This window comes from Castor canadensis, chromosome 16, assembly GCF_047511655.1.
Source record: "Castor canadensis chromosome 16, mCasCan1.hap1v2, whole genome shotgun sequence".
Classification (NCBI taxonomy): domain Eukaryota; kingdom Metazoa; phylum Chordata; class Mammalia; order Rodentia; family Castoridae; genus Castor; species Castor canadensis.
In genome coordinates this window covers 51,140,061-51,161,251 of record NC_133401.1, presented here as the reverse complement: position 1 = coordinate 51,161,251, position 21,191 = coordinate 51,140,061, and the positions used below count along the sequence as shown (strand labels likewise).

General features: G+C 46.3%; 1 protein-coding gene across 2 annotated transcripts in view; it reads right to left on the bottom strand.

The window, feature by feature from the left end:
* Tnfaip8 (TNF alpha induced protein 8) overlaps nucleotides 1-15,813 on the bottom strand; it is a 100,740-nt gene extending 84,927 nt beyond the window's left edge. Inside the window, exon 1 of one of the 2 annotated variants that reach the window (XM_020168525.2) lies at nucleotides 15,658-15,813. In XM_020168525.2, the coding sequence (XP_020024114.1) occupies nucleotide 15,658 (1 nt within the window). In that variant the 5' untranslated portion in view covers nucleotides 15,659-15,813. The remainder of the gene's footprint in view (nucleotides 1-15,657) is intronic. The other variant, XM_074057021.1, reaches the window with a different exon arrangement.
* Between the last annotated feature and the right edge of the window lie 5,378 nt (nucleotides 15,814-21,191).

Below are 21,191 nucleotides of genomic sequence, written 5' to 3'. Positions count from 1 at the left end.
TTGTAAGATGCTAAGTTCCGGGGCCTAAGGTCCAGCATGGTGATCATGGCTAATGAAGTGCATTGCTCACTTGAAATTTACTAAAAGCAGATATTAAATGGTCTTACCACATGTGTACACATGCACACACACTCACACACCAGTGGAGGATGTGTTAACCCAACGTATACATATACAAATCATCACATTCTACATGTTGAAAATACACAATTTTTACTTGTCAATTATATCTCAATAAAGCTGGAAATAAAACAAAAATAGTCCCTGCCCCAGGGAGCTAGCTCTTTTAGTAGGGGAGCTGGAAATTGTTACTTGAAATCTGAGAAATCTGAAGAGGAAGAGATTGCTTCTGGACCCAAGTGTGAGGGTTCTCACCTGCACCCCAGGCAGAGGCAGGGAGGAGCAGGTGGGAACCATGCCAGGGGTTAGGACTATGAACTGAAGGAACACAGAGGAGGAGGAAGAGGAGTGGGATCAGAGCTCGCCTAGGATGTGGAGAAAGGGTGGGAAGCAGGCCTGTGAGAGAAGCCTGGTGTCTGCTGCTCTGTTGACGCCAACAAGCTGTTCTGCAGTGGGAAGACTGAAAGGCACCCAGTCAACTGTGTCCCTGAACTAGCACAGTGTCTGGTGCTTAGCAGGGCTTCCACCAACAGTGCAGGATGACAAGAGGCCAGGTCCGCATTCTGCCTGCCTGCCATGTGGCTCTAGTGGACACTGGGAAGCCATGAACTGTTCTGAGTTACAGTAATACAATCATCAGAGAGCCGTGTTCTGAGAAGAGGGCAGCAGAGGCTGGGCAGAAGAGATTGGGAGTTACCTAACATGTTTACGTGCTATTTCTATACAGACTTTTCGAGGGAGTAGTAGAATGCATCAAAACCTCAACTAAAATCTAAATGCTCCTTTACCAAATAAGTTTTATGACACTTGAGCAGTGCACACAACATAAAAGGAAAGTAGAAGCTCCTGTCCCCTCTTCCAACTTGCAGGTCCACTATTAACAGTGTATTGTTCATTCCTCTAAAAATGTGCATGCACTCATGAACATTAAACATGTCTTTTTTAGCACAATGAGATCATTATTTGGCATTTTAATTTAATCTCTCTTGGAGATCTTTCCATATCAGTGCACAGAAACCAGCCTTGTTCTAAAGCTTGAGTGTTCCAGCTTGGAAGCACCATTTATATACACACTCCTGATGTATATATGTAAGCACTTCTGCATATTTAAGTCATCAAGAGGCCTTTCTGTGGTTGTTTTGTCTGTTTTGTGGTACTAGAGGTTGAAGTCAGGGCCTCACACATACTAGGCAAGTGCTCTACACTGAGCTATCTCCCAGTCCTTGTTCAGTCTCAAAAACTACACTGTAATGTACCTTTTTTGGTACCAAAATGAATCTGCATGTGATCCATTGTACCAGCTTCTTGATATCATCAGTGGTGGGCTCTTTAGTATAAGACATAACTATTAAGTACAGTTAACAGTCGCTAAGCAATGAAGAGGAACACAAGCAGCAGTCGGAAGATAAATTTACTCACGAGTCTCTCTGGACAACACCTTGTAGCCTTGGAGCCTCCTGGAAGGCTCAGAGCCACAGTTCCTGCTTCCCGCCTGACTCCCTCATCAGAACCCCTCATTCTACCCTGGGGCAGGGTACTTTCCTTCCCAGAGGGCCTAGGACATCACCCTCCTTGGTCTACCAGAGGCTTCAGGCTCCTCAGGTCTCTGTGTTTAGGTGACAAGGGAAGCACAGGTGGCAGTGATCAGGACCACAGGACTTCAGGAGATTTGAGGGACACAGAATCTACACCGCATGTCTTCCATGTGGCAATTCTGGCCCAGGGGTGGGGGTGAAATCTCAGCAAGGTCACACAGCAGTCGCTGCACAACATCTGCTGCACGCTGGTCCCTACCTTCCCATCACACAGTACCAAATGAAACCTAACAAAATGCTGAGGAAATCTGTATAGAAAGCAAGACAGCAAGAAATCCAAAGCTTTATTTTAGATACTCAGAATTCTTTCTCCACCGCACTAGGCCTAACAGTTTCAAAACTGACACACTGGTTTCCCCTGTCCTGTCCCACTTTGAGGTGCTGACAGCAGGCACTGGCAGCACAGTACTTGTTATCAGTAGAGCTGCGTACAGCCCAAAGCAGGGCCACCCAGGCTGTGTCACTGCTCTGCCCCTTCCACTCGTGGTCAGGGCCTCACTTGGGGATTCCAAGGAGCTCTGAAGAGAGTCTGGTGGGACCTGAACCTCAGAATGGCCTCTCCCTCCTCCAACCCCTGCAGCCCAGCTGTGAAGGACCAAGAGCAAGCATCTGACTCTGGCTGGATGACATCACAGGGGCAGTTTCTGGAAGAGGAAATAAAGCACTGTGCTGAAGAACCAAAAGATTTCAATATCATATCTGCCCTTGACCTTGGTTAACAAGTAAAGCTCTTGTGGTCAGTTTTCTCATCTTTGAAACAGGGGAAATACTGATAGAACCTATTTCAAACTGTTGGTGATAGTTTGGCAATACAGAGATTTTGGCACAGTGCCTGGCAAACACTACATACTAAATAAATACAAGGTCTCTATAGCCACACTTGGCTCACACAGGCCAGGCAGAGGCAAAAGGCAAAGATCCAGGCAGCTGAGAACAGAGAAAGGGGAAGTCTTTGGTATGTTTTCTGCTGAGTTAATACAAGCAGAATAGGAAACAGTTACATTTTCACATAGCCCACACTCTCTGGAGATTCTCCACCCAGGTGTTCATTCTCAAGACTGTTTTAACTGAGACCTGAACCAGATCCGGGGGAAACTCACTGGGGTGAGGCAGGCTGACCAGCTGGGGCACAGAGCAGCTCCTCCGTCAGGTGCTGACCAGGACAGAGAAGTGCGACTGCATGAGCTCCTGGCCACCATATAACCAACTCCATGACATCCCCAAGATTTCTCTGAAATCTCCCTGCTGCAGCTAGGGCGGCAGCATGTCCCGGGGGCTGCCTGCAAGGTCTCTGTGCACAGAGAAATGGACAGTCTGTGGATCATCACTATACCATCACTTCTCATTATTCTCATCACTGCTTCTGAGAGCATCTGTCTACATAGCACAAGATTGCCTTCGTTTCCTGTTATTACATGTGACTGGGGAACATAAGGATAAAAGAAAAGGTGTGAATGGCCAGGGACCAGACCTAACCAGGGCAAGCAGGGCATTCGATCAGGCAGTCCAAGCCATGCCCCATGGCAGATGCTTTGAGAGGAGGAGGTCAGAAGTCAGCAGCTCCATGGTAGGCAGAGACCAGGCAGACAAGTCACATGTGTGACTGAGCAAGACAATATGAGAGGGAGTAGCAAACTGGAACACATGCCCCAATAATTGACATAAATGTTAACAGTTAAACACATAAGCATCTGAGTCACATCTGGGCCTTGGGTCCCCATCATGTGTGTGTGTGTGTGTGTGTGTGTGTGTGTGTTACTGGGGATCAAATCCAGGGCCTTGTGCATGCTAGGCAAGTGCTCTACCACTGAGCTGCCCCAGCTCTTAGTTTTTGAGATAGCATCTTGTTATGTACCTCAGACTGGCTTCAAACTCTTGATCCTCCTGCCTCACCTCCTGAGTGCTGGGACCACAGGTGTAACCAACTCCCAGCATGCCTCAGGTTCCCATTTTGTAATGCCCTGCCATAGATTTGACAGCCAAGTGATGAACAGAAAGATCAGCCAAGAAGGGAAAGGGCAGCAGGAAAAAGGGCCTGTCAGGGAAGTATCAAACTCAACTCCCAGTGGTACAGCAGAGCTCAGAAAGGCAAAGTTGCAGAGAGGCCAAGCCTGGGCCATAAAACCTGGGAAGTAAGAGGCAGTGTACAGACAAAAGCAGGGCAAGAAGAACAGGACCACGCTGGTGGTCACTGTGCAGGTAGGTCTTCTGAGCCAGGGATACCTTCTGTGCTACTCATGAACATGCAATAAAATGAGAACTAGCCTGACAATTGACACTGTGAGCCACGGGACCACCATAACCACTAAGTGCTGAACCCACACACCTCTGCTCAGGGGAAGAGCCTAGGTGAGCACAGCTGTGTCTGGGGCAAGGCCTCACCTAATCAGGAGGAAAAGAGTTATCAGGGACAGGGACAGGCTCATAAGGAAAAAAACCCCACATCCTTCCACGTCACTTAATAAACAAACTAGGAACACTTTATGAGGTTCAGCTGAGATTACAAAGATAAAAAAGCAAGTTGGAGAGTACTCAGTTTAACAAGAGGAAGAGATGATTTAGCACCAGTAGTGACCAGATCATAAACTGGAATCTGGTACCAGAACCACTTGCTAACCCCAGTGCTGGAATGCTAGATGCATAGGAACTGAAGGAAACAGGTACAGAGTTGATGCTCTCAAAAGGCCATGAGGGAAGAAAATGAAGTCTTTCCTCATTTTCCCTGAAATCAGACTTTCGGAGAACATTTAAAATTTTTATCATATTGTTGTTGTACTGGGGGTACATCAGAACATTTTATGTGGAAAGAAAATGAAGAGGCATGCCTAAGGTTCTCAAGGCAAGAAAGGTGAACTGTGGACTTTAGTTACCAACTAACTAGAGGATCTGCTCCCATGAGCCCCTCCTTCTAGACCAGTGGAGAAAGAGCTTTTGTGGACATGTCTACATAGATACGCTGACCTGAGCACCAGTGGTGAGCACGGTGTGTACAGCCACCTGCAGAAATAACACTAAACCAGCATGAACATGCAGGTCGTTTGGTATAGTATATAATGGCTACATGACCTAATGATGTAGAGACACTAAACCCTAAAAAAAAAAAAAAAACCCACTGAGGAAGAAAGAGTATACAACATGCCAAATAAATTATTTTTACTGTTTTCAGTAATCAAAGCTGTAGGATGTCTGTCATCATTCAGACACTGCTGCATGTGCCATGTGGGTAATTAGTTATATGACCAGTATTTTACCTCTCCTGTGACTGAAAATCAAGGATTCCCAGTGTGGAAGAAACAGAAATGTAAAATGTTAAGACTTGAAACAAAACCCCTGCAGTATGACCGGATGTAACATTTTATCTTCACAAATATATCTAAGTTAGTATGTAAGTGTGTCTATTCTCCTACTCCCGGTTCTGACCAAGGAAAAGGCCTAACAAGAACACCATTCCAGTTAATAAGCACCCCTGGTGCCTGGATTATAGTCCTGAAATGTCATTTCTCACTAAAAGAAACCAGGATTCTTGGACAAATGGCTTTTTTTTTTTTTAAATGAGCAAGATTAAACTGCAGTAAGTCAAATCACACACTAGGGTAATAAAATCCTAAGAAGACAAAAGGAAGTGATTACTATAAAAGTCGGGATGGCATGTGGCTTTGGAGGGACAGAGGGAAATGTGGGAAATGTGACTGGATCAGACTAAGGAGTTTTTCTTTGTTTTTTTGTGGTACTGCATTTGAACTCAGCACCTACACCTTGAGCCACTCCACCAGCCCATTTTTTTGTGGTGAATTTTTTTGAGATAGAGTCTCGTGAACTATTTGAACTGCAACCCTTCTGATCTCTGCCTACTGAGTAGCTAGGATTGCAGGCATGAGCCACTGACCAGTGCCCGGGAAGGGACTGGGTTTTGACAAAGTTCTGTTTCCTGACAAAGTGCTGGTGATATTGTGTTTGCATTAAATACTTCACTAAGCTGTGCATTTGTATCATGGGGATTTTTGGCATTTGTGTTTTATTTTACAATAAAAAGTTAAACCATAAAAGTGTTAAGGAACTCTAGGAGTGTAAGCGCAACAGGCAGCCGACAGAAGGGACTGCTTGGTGCTGGGTAGGGACACAGCAGTCAGGTAGCTGGGCAGTGGCTTCAGGAGCTTGGCTTCAGTGAGCACCACAGATTTGATTAAAATGTGAAATGAAGTTTCCAAATGCTTCAGAAGTTTATAACAGATGGTGTGCTCCAAAAGACTTCAAGGTGATCTTGATTCAAAATGATCCCCTAGCCACCTGCTGGAATTGCAAAAGCAGGTGGGCATTGGGCATTCACCCACAGGCTGCACATCCCACACTCTGTGAGATGGGAAGGGACCAACTCCACACAGCACCCAGCTCATCTTTCTGCTGTTAAAATCCACAAAAGCCAGGCACCTGTGGCTCATGCCTGTAATCCTAGCTACCCAGGAGGCAGAGATCGGGAGGATCGTGGCTCAAAGCCAGCCTGGGCAAATATTTCTTGAGATCCTATCTCAAAAAAACCCTTCACAAAAAAGCACTGGCAGAGTGGCTCAAGGTGTAAGCCCCTGAGTTCAAAACACAGTCCTGAAAAAAAAAAAAAAAACACAAAATGTGGAGAATGAGACATAGAGATGACCACAGGAGAACCAGATTGATTGGAGACATACAGCCTTGGAAAGTTCACAGAAAGCAAGGAGTTCCTTGCAGTTTTACTAAGGGGAAAGTACCCTGCAGCAATTATAGCACCAGTATACGAGGCAGTGGAGCTGCAGGGTTATGGCTCCAGTGTGGCCAGCATTTGCAGCAGATTATTTAGCTTACTACCCTTCAACTCCTCATCTGTATGTGAGGACTAATGGCAGGGCCTTCCTCATAGATCCATTCCCAAGGCAGAATTAAATAATGTACAGAAAGCACTTAGCACAGGGCCTGGGTGTCACACTACTCAGGAAATGTTTGCCATGGTTATTGGGGTGCAAACATCTCCAGAAACACAAGGAGCACTACTTTATAGTCATCCTTTGGGACTGAATGCAGGATGCAGTCTCCAAAGTAAATTATGCTATGATCTTGAACATAAGTCATGACAGCAGTAACTACATATATATGATTTTTAACAACTTCCAAAATAGTGTTTTTTCCTCCCTCTCAATTACCCTCATGAGTGGTGACACTTAATCTCAATACAACCTGGAACTGTCATTAGCAGAAGAGGAGTAATAGTGGTCTTACTTGGGCAGCCTCTGGGCATTGGATCCTGGGGCTAATGCCCATGCCATCAGACTACCAGACAACCACACGTTCCTACTGGCACAGCAGATAGAGGTTCCTGCAGCAGGGTTCCCATATTCCACTCTCACAGCTTCTTTGTGGCTCAGTTTTAGCCAATGAGGCCAATGGAGGCTTCAGGAAAGAATCATCCTCCTGATGAAAAAAGATGAACACTAAAAGAGAACCAAGTTATCACTGCCACCACTGCATCCCACCTGCACTCTCACTCTCCCTCCCTCTCTCTCTGCCTTTGGATGAGAGTGGCAAGTCTGCAGATAACATGATGTGGATGGGAGTGTAAAGGATAGAGAACCTGACCCCATGACACAGTTGAAAACTCTGATCCAACCCTGGATCTGCCCTACCCTGGACTATCCCTCATATAAGATGGATTTAATGTCTTTGCTGTTCAATCCTCTTACCTGTACTCCAAAGCGTCTTGACTGCTATGGACTGAATTACACCCCTCTAGCGATGGACTAGGTGTATGCATCCCTCCAATATCCTTGTGTTGTAACTTACACCCCAAGAACGTGGCATTAAGAGGTGGGGTCTGTGGAGAAGTGATTCAGTCATGAGGCCTCGGCCCCATGGATTATTGACTTATAAAAGGACCATATGTACATAGAAGGGCATAACAAGAAGAAAACTTGGAAACAAAGGGTAGCTCTCATCAGATGCTGAATCTTCTGGAATCTTGATCTCGGGATCCTCAGCCTTCAGAACTGTAAGCAATAAATTTCTTTTCTTTGTAAACTAGCCAGCATTGAATATTTTGTTAGAGCAGAATGAACAGACTAAGACACTCCCCAAAATTCAAATGTGTAAGCCTTGCCCCCAGTATCTCAGAATGAGACTGTATTTGAAAACAGGACTTTACAGAGGTAATTCAGTTAAAAGGCAGCCATGGCAGTGGGCCCTGTTTCAATCTGACTAGTGTCCTTATAAGAACAGAAATTAAGACACAGAGAGGCACCAGGTGTGCACACACAAGAGTTGAGACAATCTGTTGCCAGCAGATCTGAGCAACAAGAAATATTAAAGGAAGTTCTTTAACTTGAAGGACAGAAAAATGCAAGATGCAAATGTGAGTCTACACTAAAAAATGATCAGCTCCAAATACAGTAAATAAGTGGGTAAGTATAAAAATTTTCTGCTATTTTAATTTCTTCCAAGGATGATTGTTTAAAGCAAAAAATAACAACTTTGATGTGTGGGGGTTCTGTATGCATAGAAATAACCATATGGTAATCCTAATGTGAAGAAAACAAGATCTGTGGTTGTTATAGACTGAATTGTGGCCCTTAGGCTCACATGTCAAAGGCCTAAGCCCCAACCTGACTGCATTCAGACAGCTCTTCAACAGAGAAAATTAAGGTTAAATGAAGTCTTTGGGTGGGGCCTTAATAAAATATGGTGCTTAAAAAGAGGAGGAGCCAGGCACTGGTGGTTCACCCCTGTAATCTAGCTACTCAGGAGGCAGAGATGAAGAGGATCGAGGTTCAAAACCAGCCAGGGCAAAGAGTTCACGAGACCCTACTTTGAAAAAGTCCTTTGAGCCCTTCACAAAAAAAGGCTGGTGGAGTGGCTCAAGATGTAGGCCCTGAGTTCAGACCCCAGCACTGCAAAAAAAAAAAGAAGAGTAGACGACACCAGGGATGTAGAGATGTCCACACAGAAAAAAGTCCCATAGGAAGATACTGAGGAACGGTGGCCATCTGCAAGGTATGGAGGGAGGCTTCAGGAGGAAAAGACCCTGCTGACTTCCTGGTATTGGACATTCAGCCTCCAGAGCCAGATAGTTTGGCAGCCTCACAAGCTGACATAGTGCACTGCTCATTATCATGACTGTGGAAGAACTAATACATTACCATAAGCGTGCAATGTATTATCATGATTGTGCAAGAACTAAGACATTATCACTAGTACTAGTGTGCTATTGTGACTGTACAAGCACTAATGCATTATCATGACTGTACAAGCACTAACAACCACCACAAATGGGAATACAGCTTCAAGAAGACTAGGAGTAAACCGGAATGGAAGTGCTGTAGAGTACTCAGAATTGAGGGGTGCAGCAGGTTAGTTCTCTGCCCTGCTGTCTGTCTCTAGAGTCTGGGCCCACTCCTTAAGCTACCTCACTTCTCAGATGGTGAAGCTGGAAGGCCTGATGGGTGGATCTGGCTTTACCCAGATCTACAAACCTGGAGGGTGGGGATGAGAAGAGGAAGGGTGGGGCAAGACGCAAATTCACCCATTTTCACACTTGTGAGTTCCCGATCAAGTATTTAAACTTAGAGGGGAGAGCAGTGGCTGTGCTATAATCAGTACCACGTATCATCAGTGGCAGACCTCTGCTACTCAGAACTTCCATGGCTAGTATTAAAATGATAAATGGGAAACTGAAGAGAATTCAGTAACAGGGAAGGAAGTCTCAAGTGCTGGTACAACACAAAATACAAGAAAAAAAGAAAAAGGAGAAGAAGAAAAGGGAAGTTATAGCAAGATGGCTTCAAAGAAGAAAAAAAAAAACCAAAATGGAGTTTTGCATTTTCCTGTTGCTCAACATTACGAAAGGAGAGGGGCACCCCGAGAACAGGGCAGATAGTTGCTGGAGGAAGTTTGCAGGACAGTGGAACAGGCCTAGGATAGGAAAAACGGCTACTTGGCCACTCAATCTTGGACTGAGCTTGGAATCTTGCAAACAAGTGCCATGCTTTAAAAAAGGTGCCAGGCAGTGATCTACAAAGCAAGAAGCATCCTCAAGCCAGCTACACACCAGATTCAGGCTGTCAGCATGGCCAGGGACTAAAATGTAGGTTTCCCATGAATGAACACCGAGAAGATTCCCCAAGGTCTGTGTGCTGGCTTCTAGTTCCTGGTTCTACTTGTGGGATGCTGCTATTGTTTGGTCTGATATTTTTTGTTCTTGACCTGGTTGGCTATCAACATTTTTCCACCCAGTAAGGACTTACTTGAAAAAACACTTTATTTATTAAGATGGATTCACAGGTGTGCATTTTGTGTGTTCATTTTAATCTTCCTTAAATTTTAAAGTCACTCTGTACTTTCAAGAAATTCAGTAGAAAGCTGAAAAAAAAATCCTAGAGATATCTGCTGGCAAAATGAGCTTCTTTATAGAATAAGACATGAAAACAGGTCTCCCATGCTGAACATGGCCGGCTGGGAGCGGGGAGGACTGAAACAGATTCCTAAGCCCTGTGTCTAGTGATGCTGCAGAACAAGGGAGCCAAGAATCTGCACCTTTTGAGTGAGCCTCCCAAGTGACCGACTTGTGAAATTACAGGCCTGGCTGAGCACTAAATGACAGCACAGTGGCTGCCCAGGGACTCATGTTCCCAAACAGCCTCTCCTGGGCAGAGCCTCCTGTGGGAGACACATAGGGCAGGGACTTCTTGCTTCCTCAGGATCCCTCCCTGTTTACACAGGGTACCTTGCCTTGGCAAACAACAACAGCCGTTCCTTCAGACACCATCAGTCATCGCAGGCCATAAATGCAGAGTAGCAGAGTGGCTGAGTGTGCACACAGCGGTCAGCACAGCACCCCAGGACACTGAAGCTGGCTCACCTGTCTCAGGTGTACTCCAAGAGTCAGTGAGACCTCAGCACCAGGGCAGGGAAAGTAGGATAGAATCAAATACCAGCCACTTCCCAGAAAATGAGCTCAGTTCTTTACAAAGAGGGTAGGAGGAAAAATAAAGGAGTGGTTTCCTGATGGCAGTATGGTGGAATCAGTACTGGACTTACCTTTCCAAGGTCTGCGTCATCAAAATGGGTCCTGAACTTTGAAATTTGCTGTCAACATTGTGTCTGCATTTCCCCCATAAAGCCATGGTTGGTATTTCTTCTGCGTCTTCAGGTGAGTGTGACATAGTGAGGTGAAGAGCCCAAGACAGGAAAGTCACCCCACAACCTCTATGGCTCCCATTTCTTGTAGACAGCCATGTTATAAGAATCTCATTTTTATGAGCTGGGTGCCAGTGGCTCAGGCCTGTAATCCTAGCTACTCAAGAGATAAAGATCAGGAGGATAGTGGTTCAAAGCCGCCAGGGCAAAGAGTTCACAAGACCCTATCTTGAAAAAACCCATCACAAAAAAGGGCCGGTGGAGTGGCTCAAGGTGTAGGCCCTGAGTTCAAACCCAGTACCCAAAAAAAAAAAAAGAATCTCATTTTTAGAAAGTAAAATGAGCATTGGGAGTGGGAAAGGCTGGAAGTAAACGAACTTGGTTTGAAGGAGTAAGAGCCACGTATGGCCAGCTGGGCTGTCCTACTCTTTGTCTCATCTCAAACACCCGAGAATATACCACATGCCTTCACCATGTGGTACCAGAAGAGCCATGATCCCAGAAAAGCCTGCCCTTGTGGACTGCCCTGTGGCTGCTTCCCTGCCTTCTGTGACTTCGGCTCGGGACATCTCTGAACAAGGACTGCTGCCTGTCTTGGCTTCATTCATTTGTTTTAAACACAGGAGCTGTGAAGGACCAACCCACTGCTCATGACTTCACTGCAACAGGTCTTTTTAAAGCTCTCATGCACGGGGAGGTTTCATGGGTACCATGGCTCTTTGTGCTCAGACACATAAAACCCAAGCACCTTGCTCTGGCTCATTTATCTGCAGCTGTGGTGGCAGCAACAACGGAATTTTTTCCAGTGGCCCTGCAACTGGGAATCACTGAAATGTGCTATATTCACCCCCGTTCTCTGGGTTCCTATGGCATTCTTGGAGAAAAATCAAAAGTTCATGCTGTAAGCACATAAGGGACAAGTTACCACTCTAGTACCAACGCCATCCTCTTGAAATGAGCCTAATTTGGCCACTCCAACAAATCCACCACTTACTAGGTACCTTCCATACACAGACAAGAGAAGAATAATATTTTGGTTTAATCCACACAGCAATCCTCTAATGCAAATGCCCCATTCCCAAACTTGAAGAAACAGGCACAGAGAGCTATAGAAGAAGGCTCAAAGCACACAGCCAGTGGTGGCTGACATACGAGCAGCTGAATCCAGCACAGTCATTTTAATCGACTTCTTCTCTACTAAAGTCATCTTTATTCCCAATGTCCAGGAAACTACAAGTGAACATCTGAACTTGATAACCATTCTCTGTTGTAAAAGAATCTAGATTTGTTTGCAAGCTGGCTTGGGGAACTCCTGTGGTACCCACTCCAGTGACTTCCTTACCCTTTTACTTTTAGGTGGAGAAGAGTTACTTGTCTGGCCAGTCCCCACCTACCTAGACACAAGTGCCATTAGGTTAGTCTACAGTCTCCTACTTTGTATAAAAAAGGGCAAAAACAGGAAAACAGCTTTGCAGCTGGTTCTGAACTCAGCTCCTTTGCTCCTGTACCATAAATACTTGCTTCTGGAGAAAAAGCAACTGTGCTCTAAAACAATTGATTATTGCTGAGCCAGGGATATTTTAAATGTTTCTCAGGTAACTTTCATGCTTGATGTGAAGGCCCAGAAAAGCAAAATCCTATGGAATCAGGTTAATGGCCATTATGCCTCAGGCTATTTGAAACAGACATCAGAAGAAAGGTGCTCACTGCAGTTTTTAATTACTGAGGCATAAAAATGTTTTGAAAATGGTTCAGTCCTAAGTAAGCACCTTTCCTTTGTGTAATACAAGAGAATTCTGAACCTGTTTCGCCACTACAAACTTATGTTCAGGGATCCCTTCTTTGTGCGTGTTACTGGCCCTCTCAGACTCCAGGCCTTCATGTAAATACGAGAGGTCTGCACACTACCAGGCACACAGTAGGAGCCCAATAAAGGCCCGCTGCAAGAATGAGTGGTGCTCACTTTCCACATGCTGCACTGAAGAACTGGATGACTTCAAACCTGAATTCCCTCAAATGATTTATGGTCTAAGACCACAGCCCAGTCAGCTCCATAACACTTCTTACCGCTGACATTCTAGAAATAGCCACCTTTCACTGTTAACTCATTTCCTCCTCTTCTGCCCAAAATGTAAAATAAAAACCAACTGACCACCACTGGATACCATTTGACCTAATTTACATCTTGTAACAAGGTTCTCTAGGTTTTGTTGTTGCTCTTCCTCCATGAGTCACTCATTTCCAGTTGTTGGGCCAGGCCTCCAAAGGACAGACCCCAGGCCCTCAGTCATCGAGACCAGAGAGCAGGAAGTAAGCTCCCAACTTCAGGGAAACATAAAGGTTGGGGTGTTAAAAGTGCTTTCTTGGTGTTTGTTGAGTTATTGTGTGCATTTGGTATTAAATACAGGATGTGGGCAGCATGAGGAGTGGTGAGACGATAAAAGTTAATCTGGTACCACACCGTGCCTTCCTTTAACTTCTGTATCAAAGCCAGAAATCCCTGAGAATGTCACACGGGGGTAAATGGTCCACTTTGTCATCCAGTGGGCCCTGTGCATGTCCTCCTTGTCAAAGGCAGGACCCCTGGTGCCGGGCGAGGTTTTGCTAAGGCTACCTGGGCCTCCTCCCTTTCTCTTCCTCCTTGCTATTTCTCCCGGTCTCCTGGAAGTTACCCTAACTGTGTTCAGTCCCTTCAACTTGTCCCAAGCCAAACTGGAGAGGGTGGGGAGTGGACTAGTTCAGTGGTGTGTAGCAAAGCTCCATTCTGAGTACAAACGAAACCTCCAAGAAAGAAGTGTCTTACTTCCAAGTCAGGTCACTCCAACAAAGGGCCTGATGGAACCAATTAACTCTGAGCCCTCTGCTGTACCTGGCACCACTGTGGTAGACTCAACTTCAAGGACTGTTTGAAGTTCCCCAAGCCATAAACCCCTTCAAAATCTGCTCCTACCCTCGACTGGCATTTCCTAATAAGCACTGTTTGGACGCAATCACGTCTCTCCACACACCCTTTCCTCCAATTTCAACAGAATTAAAGCTAAAAAAACCCAGGCCTCATAAAATATTTCTGTGCCTGGCCCACGTAGTGCGTTCAGCCCTAGGTTCCTATTCTGGTTATAATCTCAGGATAGTCTCTCCTGGATTCAAAATCAAGACAGAGCCTAGGTGTAGTAATATCATCACAAAAGGAAAACTAAGATGGCAAAGGTGAGATTCCCAATGCACACAACCCCTTTTCTCACTACATTTAAACTCATCAAAACAAAAGGCAAAGGAGAGTAAAAACTTCCCTTAAAGGTAGTGCTTAAGGCACATTGGTGCAGGATGACCACACTGTTGATGTGGTCCTATATGCAATGATTAGTTACTAATGATTCTTAAATCATCCAGTAATGTAGATGAACACAGGCTTGTAAGGTCTACATCTGTCCATGCAAAGAGCTTAACACAAAGCATTCCGTATCTAAGGTATTCACATTTTACTGGCAGGTCGGAGGCATTCCCCTGCCCTAAATTTTATTTACTCAAATTAGAGGTAAAACCTCAAAAGGTGATATGCACTAAAAAATCTACAAAAAAAGACAATTGTGTTACTACCTAGAATATGAACAAATTGCTGCGTTAACTCTGACAGATCTAATTAGAAGGTGGTAATAAAAGTTTCCAGGAGTTTAATTAAATGTGGTAATTATTTCTTTCCTTAAAGAGAGATGGAGTCATGTGTTTACACTACAAAGTATGATGTTTCTTTAGTGAAAACAGTGTGGAAACACTTTTGTGCAACACAGGATTCAAACCAGGATAAAAATATCTGCTGTGATAAGCAGCACTTAAAAGTTATTTATCAGCTCTTAACTTCTCTGTGCCCATACACAACAGCTTCTTAAAGTCGACCCTGTCTGTTCTGTTCTTCAGCCACAGGGTTGTGTTATCCATGCACAGTGAATAATTTGCCAGCCAGCATCTCTTACATGGATTGTTACTAAGAAAGTGGGAGAAATGTTGTGGGTATGTATTTTCACACCAAGAATCAACTGAGTTGTAGAAAGACTCCCAGACTCTTAGAACCAAATGGGACTTCAGCAACCAAGCCTCACTGTGTAGACTAGGAAAGCATTGTACAGAAGGACTCAAATACAATCAACACTGCTATTAGGATACAGCAAAACCATCAATTTTTTGAATGTAGAAATATGCCCCCTGCACTGAGACACCCCCCCGCCCAATAAAAATAATTTATGATGAGATGAAATTATCAGCCTTCAGCAGCCCAAGGTCTTTGCTGTTTCAACACCGGGCACTCAACTACTGTCCTAGTGCAGTATGTAGAGAAGGGCTGTCCCAAATCAATGACATCTTTTAAGCGCCCAAGTCCGGAGTTCCTACCAGGAGCCCCGGGTGCAAGAGCCTGGGAACAGGCCAGGTGTGCTCGCAGCAGGTGTGAGCGCCGCAGGTGCGCTCGTGTGCACGCGATGTCCTGTCCGCGGGAAGGCTGCACCACGCAGGGGTGGACGGCCGCCCGGGCCACCGGACAGCAGACTGGTCACCCGAGGACGAGACGCCCGGGGTTGGGGAGGGAACCCTCGTAAGAGGTGAGGCCCCTTGCGGGGATGAGGGACTCCGGAGTGTCCGCGCCCCCGCGCGCGCCCCCCCCCACGCACCCCCGAGGCCGGAACTCGCGCTGAATGGAAAGCGTCCCCAAGCCGCGGGCTGGGACTGTGACCGCCGCCACTCCCACCCCAAGGCCGGACGCCCCGCGAGGCTCGGGACGGCGCCGGGAGAAACTTACTTGGGGGACGGGCGCAGGGCGCCAGGCGCGGACTCGGAGCTGGGCGGTCTGGCAGCGCGGACTCCCCTCGTCGCTCAAGGGCTCGCGGACGCCAGCGGAGCTTCACAACCCAACACGGCCCGCGCGGGCGGGAGAAGAAGAGCCAGGGGCCGGGGGCGGAGCCGTAGGAGGGAGCCAGGGCGTGGCGGCCCGGGCTGAGGCGGAGCTTGGAGGCTGGGGGCGGAGCAGTGAGAGGGGCTAAGTGCGTGACGGCCCGGGATGGGGGCGGAGCCTGCAGGTTGAGGGACAGTAGGAGGGGCTAGATGCGTGACGGTTTGGGCCGGGGGCAGAGCCTGGAAGCTGGGGGCGGAGCCGTAGGAGGGGCCAGGAGCGTGGCGGCCGGGTTGTGGGCGGAGCCTAGAGGCCGGCGGCGGAGTCTGTAAGCCGGCGGCGGAGGCGGGGGCGGTGTCGGAAGACCGGGGGTGGAGCGCAACCAGCGAGGAGGAGGAAACGAACTGCAGAGGCGGGGCGGGGCGGAGAGAAGGAGCGCGCGGGACCGGCCTCTGGCGGGGAGGGGGCGCCTCGGGCCGGGCGGGAGTCGGCGGACGGAGGAGTCGGGGCGGGACGGAAGTGGTCCCGCGCAGCGCAGCGCGGAGGAACGCGGGACGGTGGCCCGGAACCTGCACTCAGTAAGCGAGTTCCGGGCCGCTGGCGCGGGACCAGCCCTATTTGGGGAGGTTGCTTCCTTCGACCTCAGTGTGTTAAGATGTAGAAATGAGATGGCGAACCGGGCCGACATATTTGCATGACGATGCTTAGAACGAATCGAGCTCGCGTGAATGCGGCGTCTGCTGCCATCGTTGATTACGATGACGATCCTTGAACTTCCCTAAATGCCGCCTGCTTTTATTCGTTGCCTTATTTTTGGCTTCTACTGGCCTAAATCTACCCGCCATATCCGAGGCGTGCCACATCTTGGTTTCCCTTGGCGCAGGGTGTGGGGTCTCTGTGGAGTTAAAGGTTCACTGGTGTCTGTCACCCCGCGAACTGCATTGGGACTGTCCTCACCTGCAGGGCCAGGGGACAATTGTACTGGGGCTGTCCTCACCTGTGGAGCCAGGGGGTGACTGCACTGTCACCGTCCTCACCTGCAGGGCCAAGGAACAATTGTACTGTGACTGTCTTCACCTGTGGGGCTAGGGGACCATTCCACTGTGGTCATCCTCATCTGCAGAGCCTGGGACCACTGAACAGTGCCCTTACCTGCAGAACCAGGGATCGACTGCTCTGTGACCATCCTCACCTACGGGGCCAGAGGACAACATCTGTGAAGTCAGGAGCCCCCAAAATACCACCAGGATGAGGCAAAATCTGCAGCTTCCCTCCGTTAATGAGCACTTACCTTAGTTAACCATCTCAAGGGTGGGGATTAGATGAATCCATCTTACCATAAACATTAAGTGCCTCCTGTGTGGTAGCTCTGTACAGAAGGCTGAGAATATTAGTATTTGCAAAATTTAACATCCATGTCACCATTCTAATCCTCATGACAAATCTGATGTGTATCTTAACAGCTAACCCCATCTTATCAAGAGAATTAAAATGGCCTGCATTTCTTGGGAAATGCAGAGCCTGCTTGGAGACAGGAAAGCAAACCCTGGGGGGGCGTGGTGAAATAGACAAAATCACCACACATTTGTGTTTAATACAAAAGATAGGAACAGATAGAGGGTGCAGAGGTGTTTGGAGGAGGATACCACTTTTTGGACATAAATATAGGGAGGAGGTGATTGCTGTTTGAGCTGGGCATGGAAAGAGAGATGGGAGCTCCACAGGCAGCTACAAGGGTTGAAGACTTATAGTAAGCATTTTCCAGCACTAAGAAGAGGAGGAGGAGAAATGGAGTGGTGGTTGGGTGAAGCTAAAACCATAGAACAGGACTAACCCCAAGGTCTTTCTTCCTATCGGAACCAAAAAGCATTTATTTGACCCTTGAGATAATTGAGAATTTTGTGCATGAGAGACATGTCAAATGTTGTAGAAATGTGAATCTGGAAACCTAGAGGATCCCACAGCTAAGAAATGTGTAAAAAGGAATGACTGAAGTATGTCCTGTTGAGAGACTGTGGCAAGCAGCATAATGACACCCTGAAACATGTCCACTCACTAATCCTCAGACCCTGTGAATGTGTTACCGTACTTGGAAAAGGAAGCTTGCAGTTATGACTGAAGTGAAGGACACTGAGATGTGGACACAGTCCTGGACTATTTTGGTGGGCCCAGTCTAGTCACATGCATCCTCCAAAGTGGAAGCTCAGTGGGTCAGCGATTCACATTGTGACTCAGCCTGGGCCATAAGCCACAGACTGGTGGCCTCTAGAAGGTGGCGGTGGGTCCCAGCTGACAGACAAGAAAAAAGGGGAAATGCCATTCCTACAAGGATGGAATCCACCAGTGACCTAAATGAGCAAGGAAATGATCCTGCTGTTAGAGCATCCAGAAAGTAACACAGCTGAATACTGTCCTGCTGATGTCCACACTGGACTGGAAGTAGTATATTTGTTACTTTAAATGCTGAAATTTGTAGTAATTTTTTGTGGCAGCAACAAAAAGCTAGCATAGTTACTGAGGCCTAACCTGAGGGAGTCACCTGGGCTGTCAGTGGAGGCACTGCCCCAGGGACGGAGGGACAAAGGCACAGGACTTAAGAGCTCTGGAGTCTGTTGTGATGGACCTAAGTTAGGACTAAAGGGGTTTGTATACCTCCAGCTCCCTTACCCCCAAAAAATTAGATACTATCCCTGAATGCCCACTGGTGCAGTGTGTGATATGCGTCTCCACTGTGTGAGAGTTATTGTATGGGAACTGCCAGGTATACTGAATGTCTTTGGACAAAGCACAAAGTCACAGTAGTCACAATGAGACTTGGCTGCTTCTCCTGTGTGAGAGAGGAGGAGGTCATACTGTCTGAAAAAGCCAATAACTTTCACTACTGCATGCTTGACTTCAGCTTTCCTGTCCCTGACTGCACACTGTAGCAATAAACCCAGAGCCACCTCTTTTTTCAGTACTGTGGTTTGAACTCAGGGCCTTCACTTGTCAGACAGGTGCTCCACCACTTTAGCCATGTTCCCGGCCCTTTTTTGCTTTATTTTTTGGATAGGGTCTTCAGTTTTCACCCAGAGCCAGCCTCAGATGATTCTCCTTCCTTTGCCCCCTCATAGCTAGTACTACAGGCATGTGCCACCACACCCAGCCCAACTTTACATCTTTGTCTCTGACATTCCTCACCCCAACTACAACCTCCTGCTCTTCCCTTGCCTCCTAGACTCATGTTTCTCCATGTGGCATCCTTTCCTGTCCAGCCTGAACCCAAAGCCCACATGAGACACTGTCTTGTGAGGCCAACATTCCTTTTCCTGGACTCACTTGGCAAATCTTTCTAGCCATGCACAGTTTTCACATGGACTACTTAACCCAAAAGTGTGAACTGTGGTGACTCTACACAGGTTCCTATCTCTGATCTCAGATAAGTCTCCATGTAGCCCGGATAGCCTCCTGCATGGTGGATGGGAAGGAGGAGCTGAAATTGCTACCCACTTCTCAAGACATCTTTCCCATCCCTTGACCCTTCTGTCTTCCATGTATGATGTCTCCTCCTAGTTGACAGAAAATACAGAAACCATCAGTGAAGAATGTTCCCAACTCCCCAGCCAGCCTTCAGGCCTGCTGTCTGCACTCATGTCTCTTCCTTTCCTTTCATCTCGGTGAATTAGGGTATGCCTGTTCACTGATCCTCCCTGAACTTTCCCTTCTGTCTACAGGTGCCACACTCCACTAATCATCTCTTTCACTCTCAATCTTTCATTTTTTGTTTTTCCCTGCAATACATAAAAATAAGAATACAAACATAAAAATTCTCCATAGATGTTACCACCCTTTCAGGACCATGTAGCTCCTGAGACCACAGGCACTAGTGTTGTGAACAGTGCAGAGCAGCTTTTACTCAGTGCTGACTTCTTGAGGGAGGAGGAGTGATGGGGGGGAGGAATGACACATGCATAATCGCAGGTAACCTGCATCAGTCTGCTAAAAAGTCTACTAGTTCTTTTTACCTTGGTTAAAAAAAAATGCCACCTGATAATGAAATGAACTGAAAGCTGTTGAGTAATAGGGGGTGGGGTGGGAAAGGGTAAGGAAGAGATTCAGGGGGTTAGATGATTAAAGTACAATATAATCACAGGTGAAATGCTATGGTGAAACCCTTGAACACTGAATATACACTTACATAAGGGACAGAAAAGTAAAACAGTTCCTGTGGGGGGGGGTGGAGACTAATGGGGAGAGGGGTGAAGAGATTAAAGAAGGGTGAATATGGTTGATGTACTTTATATACTTATATGAAGATAGAACAATGAAACCTGTTGAAATAATTTTAAGTAGGAGGGAGGAGGATGAGGGAGAATGATGGTGGGGATGGACCTAACCAAGGTACATTGTAAACATATATAGAAATGTCTCAATGAAAGCCCCTGTACGGCCAATACATGCCAATAAAAATGTTTAAAACATTTTTTAAATGGGAAAGGGCCTGAATAGACATTTCTCAAAAGAGGCTATAAAAATGGCCAACAAACATTTGAAAAGTACTCAGCATCACTGATCATTAAAGAAAAATGCCATAGGACATAGGACTTCTGTCCTCCACTGCACAGTGGGAGGCTGTGTAGAAATTACCAGGATGCTTAGCTGTCCTGTCTTCTTTGGATGGATGAATAGAAACTTGGGATTTTGTTTTCAAGTTAACTTTTGCATGTTTCCAGACTTGGGGGTCATAAAAATTTACTAGAATCTCAAAGTTCCTAATAACTGGTCCATTAGTCAATGGCAAAGTATACTTTTAAATAATTGTAGTGGGATTGATGAATCTTTTGACCAAAACAACCATCTAACCCCATAAATCAGAGATAACTATTACAATAGCCTGTGAAGCTGCCCCCAATGCTTCAGATGGGTCTTGTTTTTGAATACACTATTTTGTCTTTCAACTCCTGTCTAGGCTTTCTCTTATAAATATTGTTGAAATTCCTGTCTCTGTAAATAGAGTTCTCTTCTGTCCTTCAGAATGCTAGTTCAAGTTGAGAACTTTTCTTGGATTTAAGTCAGCAAGGCTCTGTTCTCCTTCAGTGGCCTCACTTGTACCACTCTGATTAACCATCTTTGGATTAAAGCTGGCACACACAATAGTTACTTTCATGTCTGAGTTCTCTCTCTTTCTCTGCCCATTGCAGTGATCTTGTTTTTTGGTTTTTTTGTTTTGTTTTGTTTCTTACTTTATTCAATATTGTTGTGGATTACAAAATATCTCAAGGTAAACATACAGCCAAGATTCTGGTTAAAAGTCTGTTTATAAAAGTTCTCTGAAAGAATTAAGAATATGTCATGTAGATTCTCTTGGTGAGACACCAAGATTTCCAAGCATCTTTTGTGTTTGTTAGTTTTGCTATTAAGGCAGCAAAGGCCCAACACAGTGAACAGCTTGCCTTAGGAAAAAC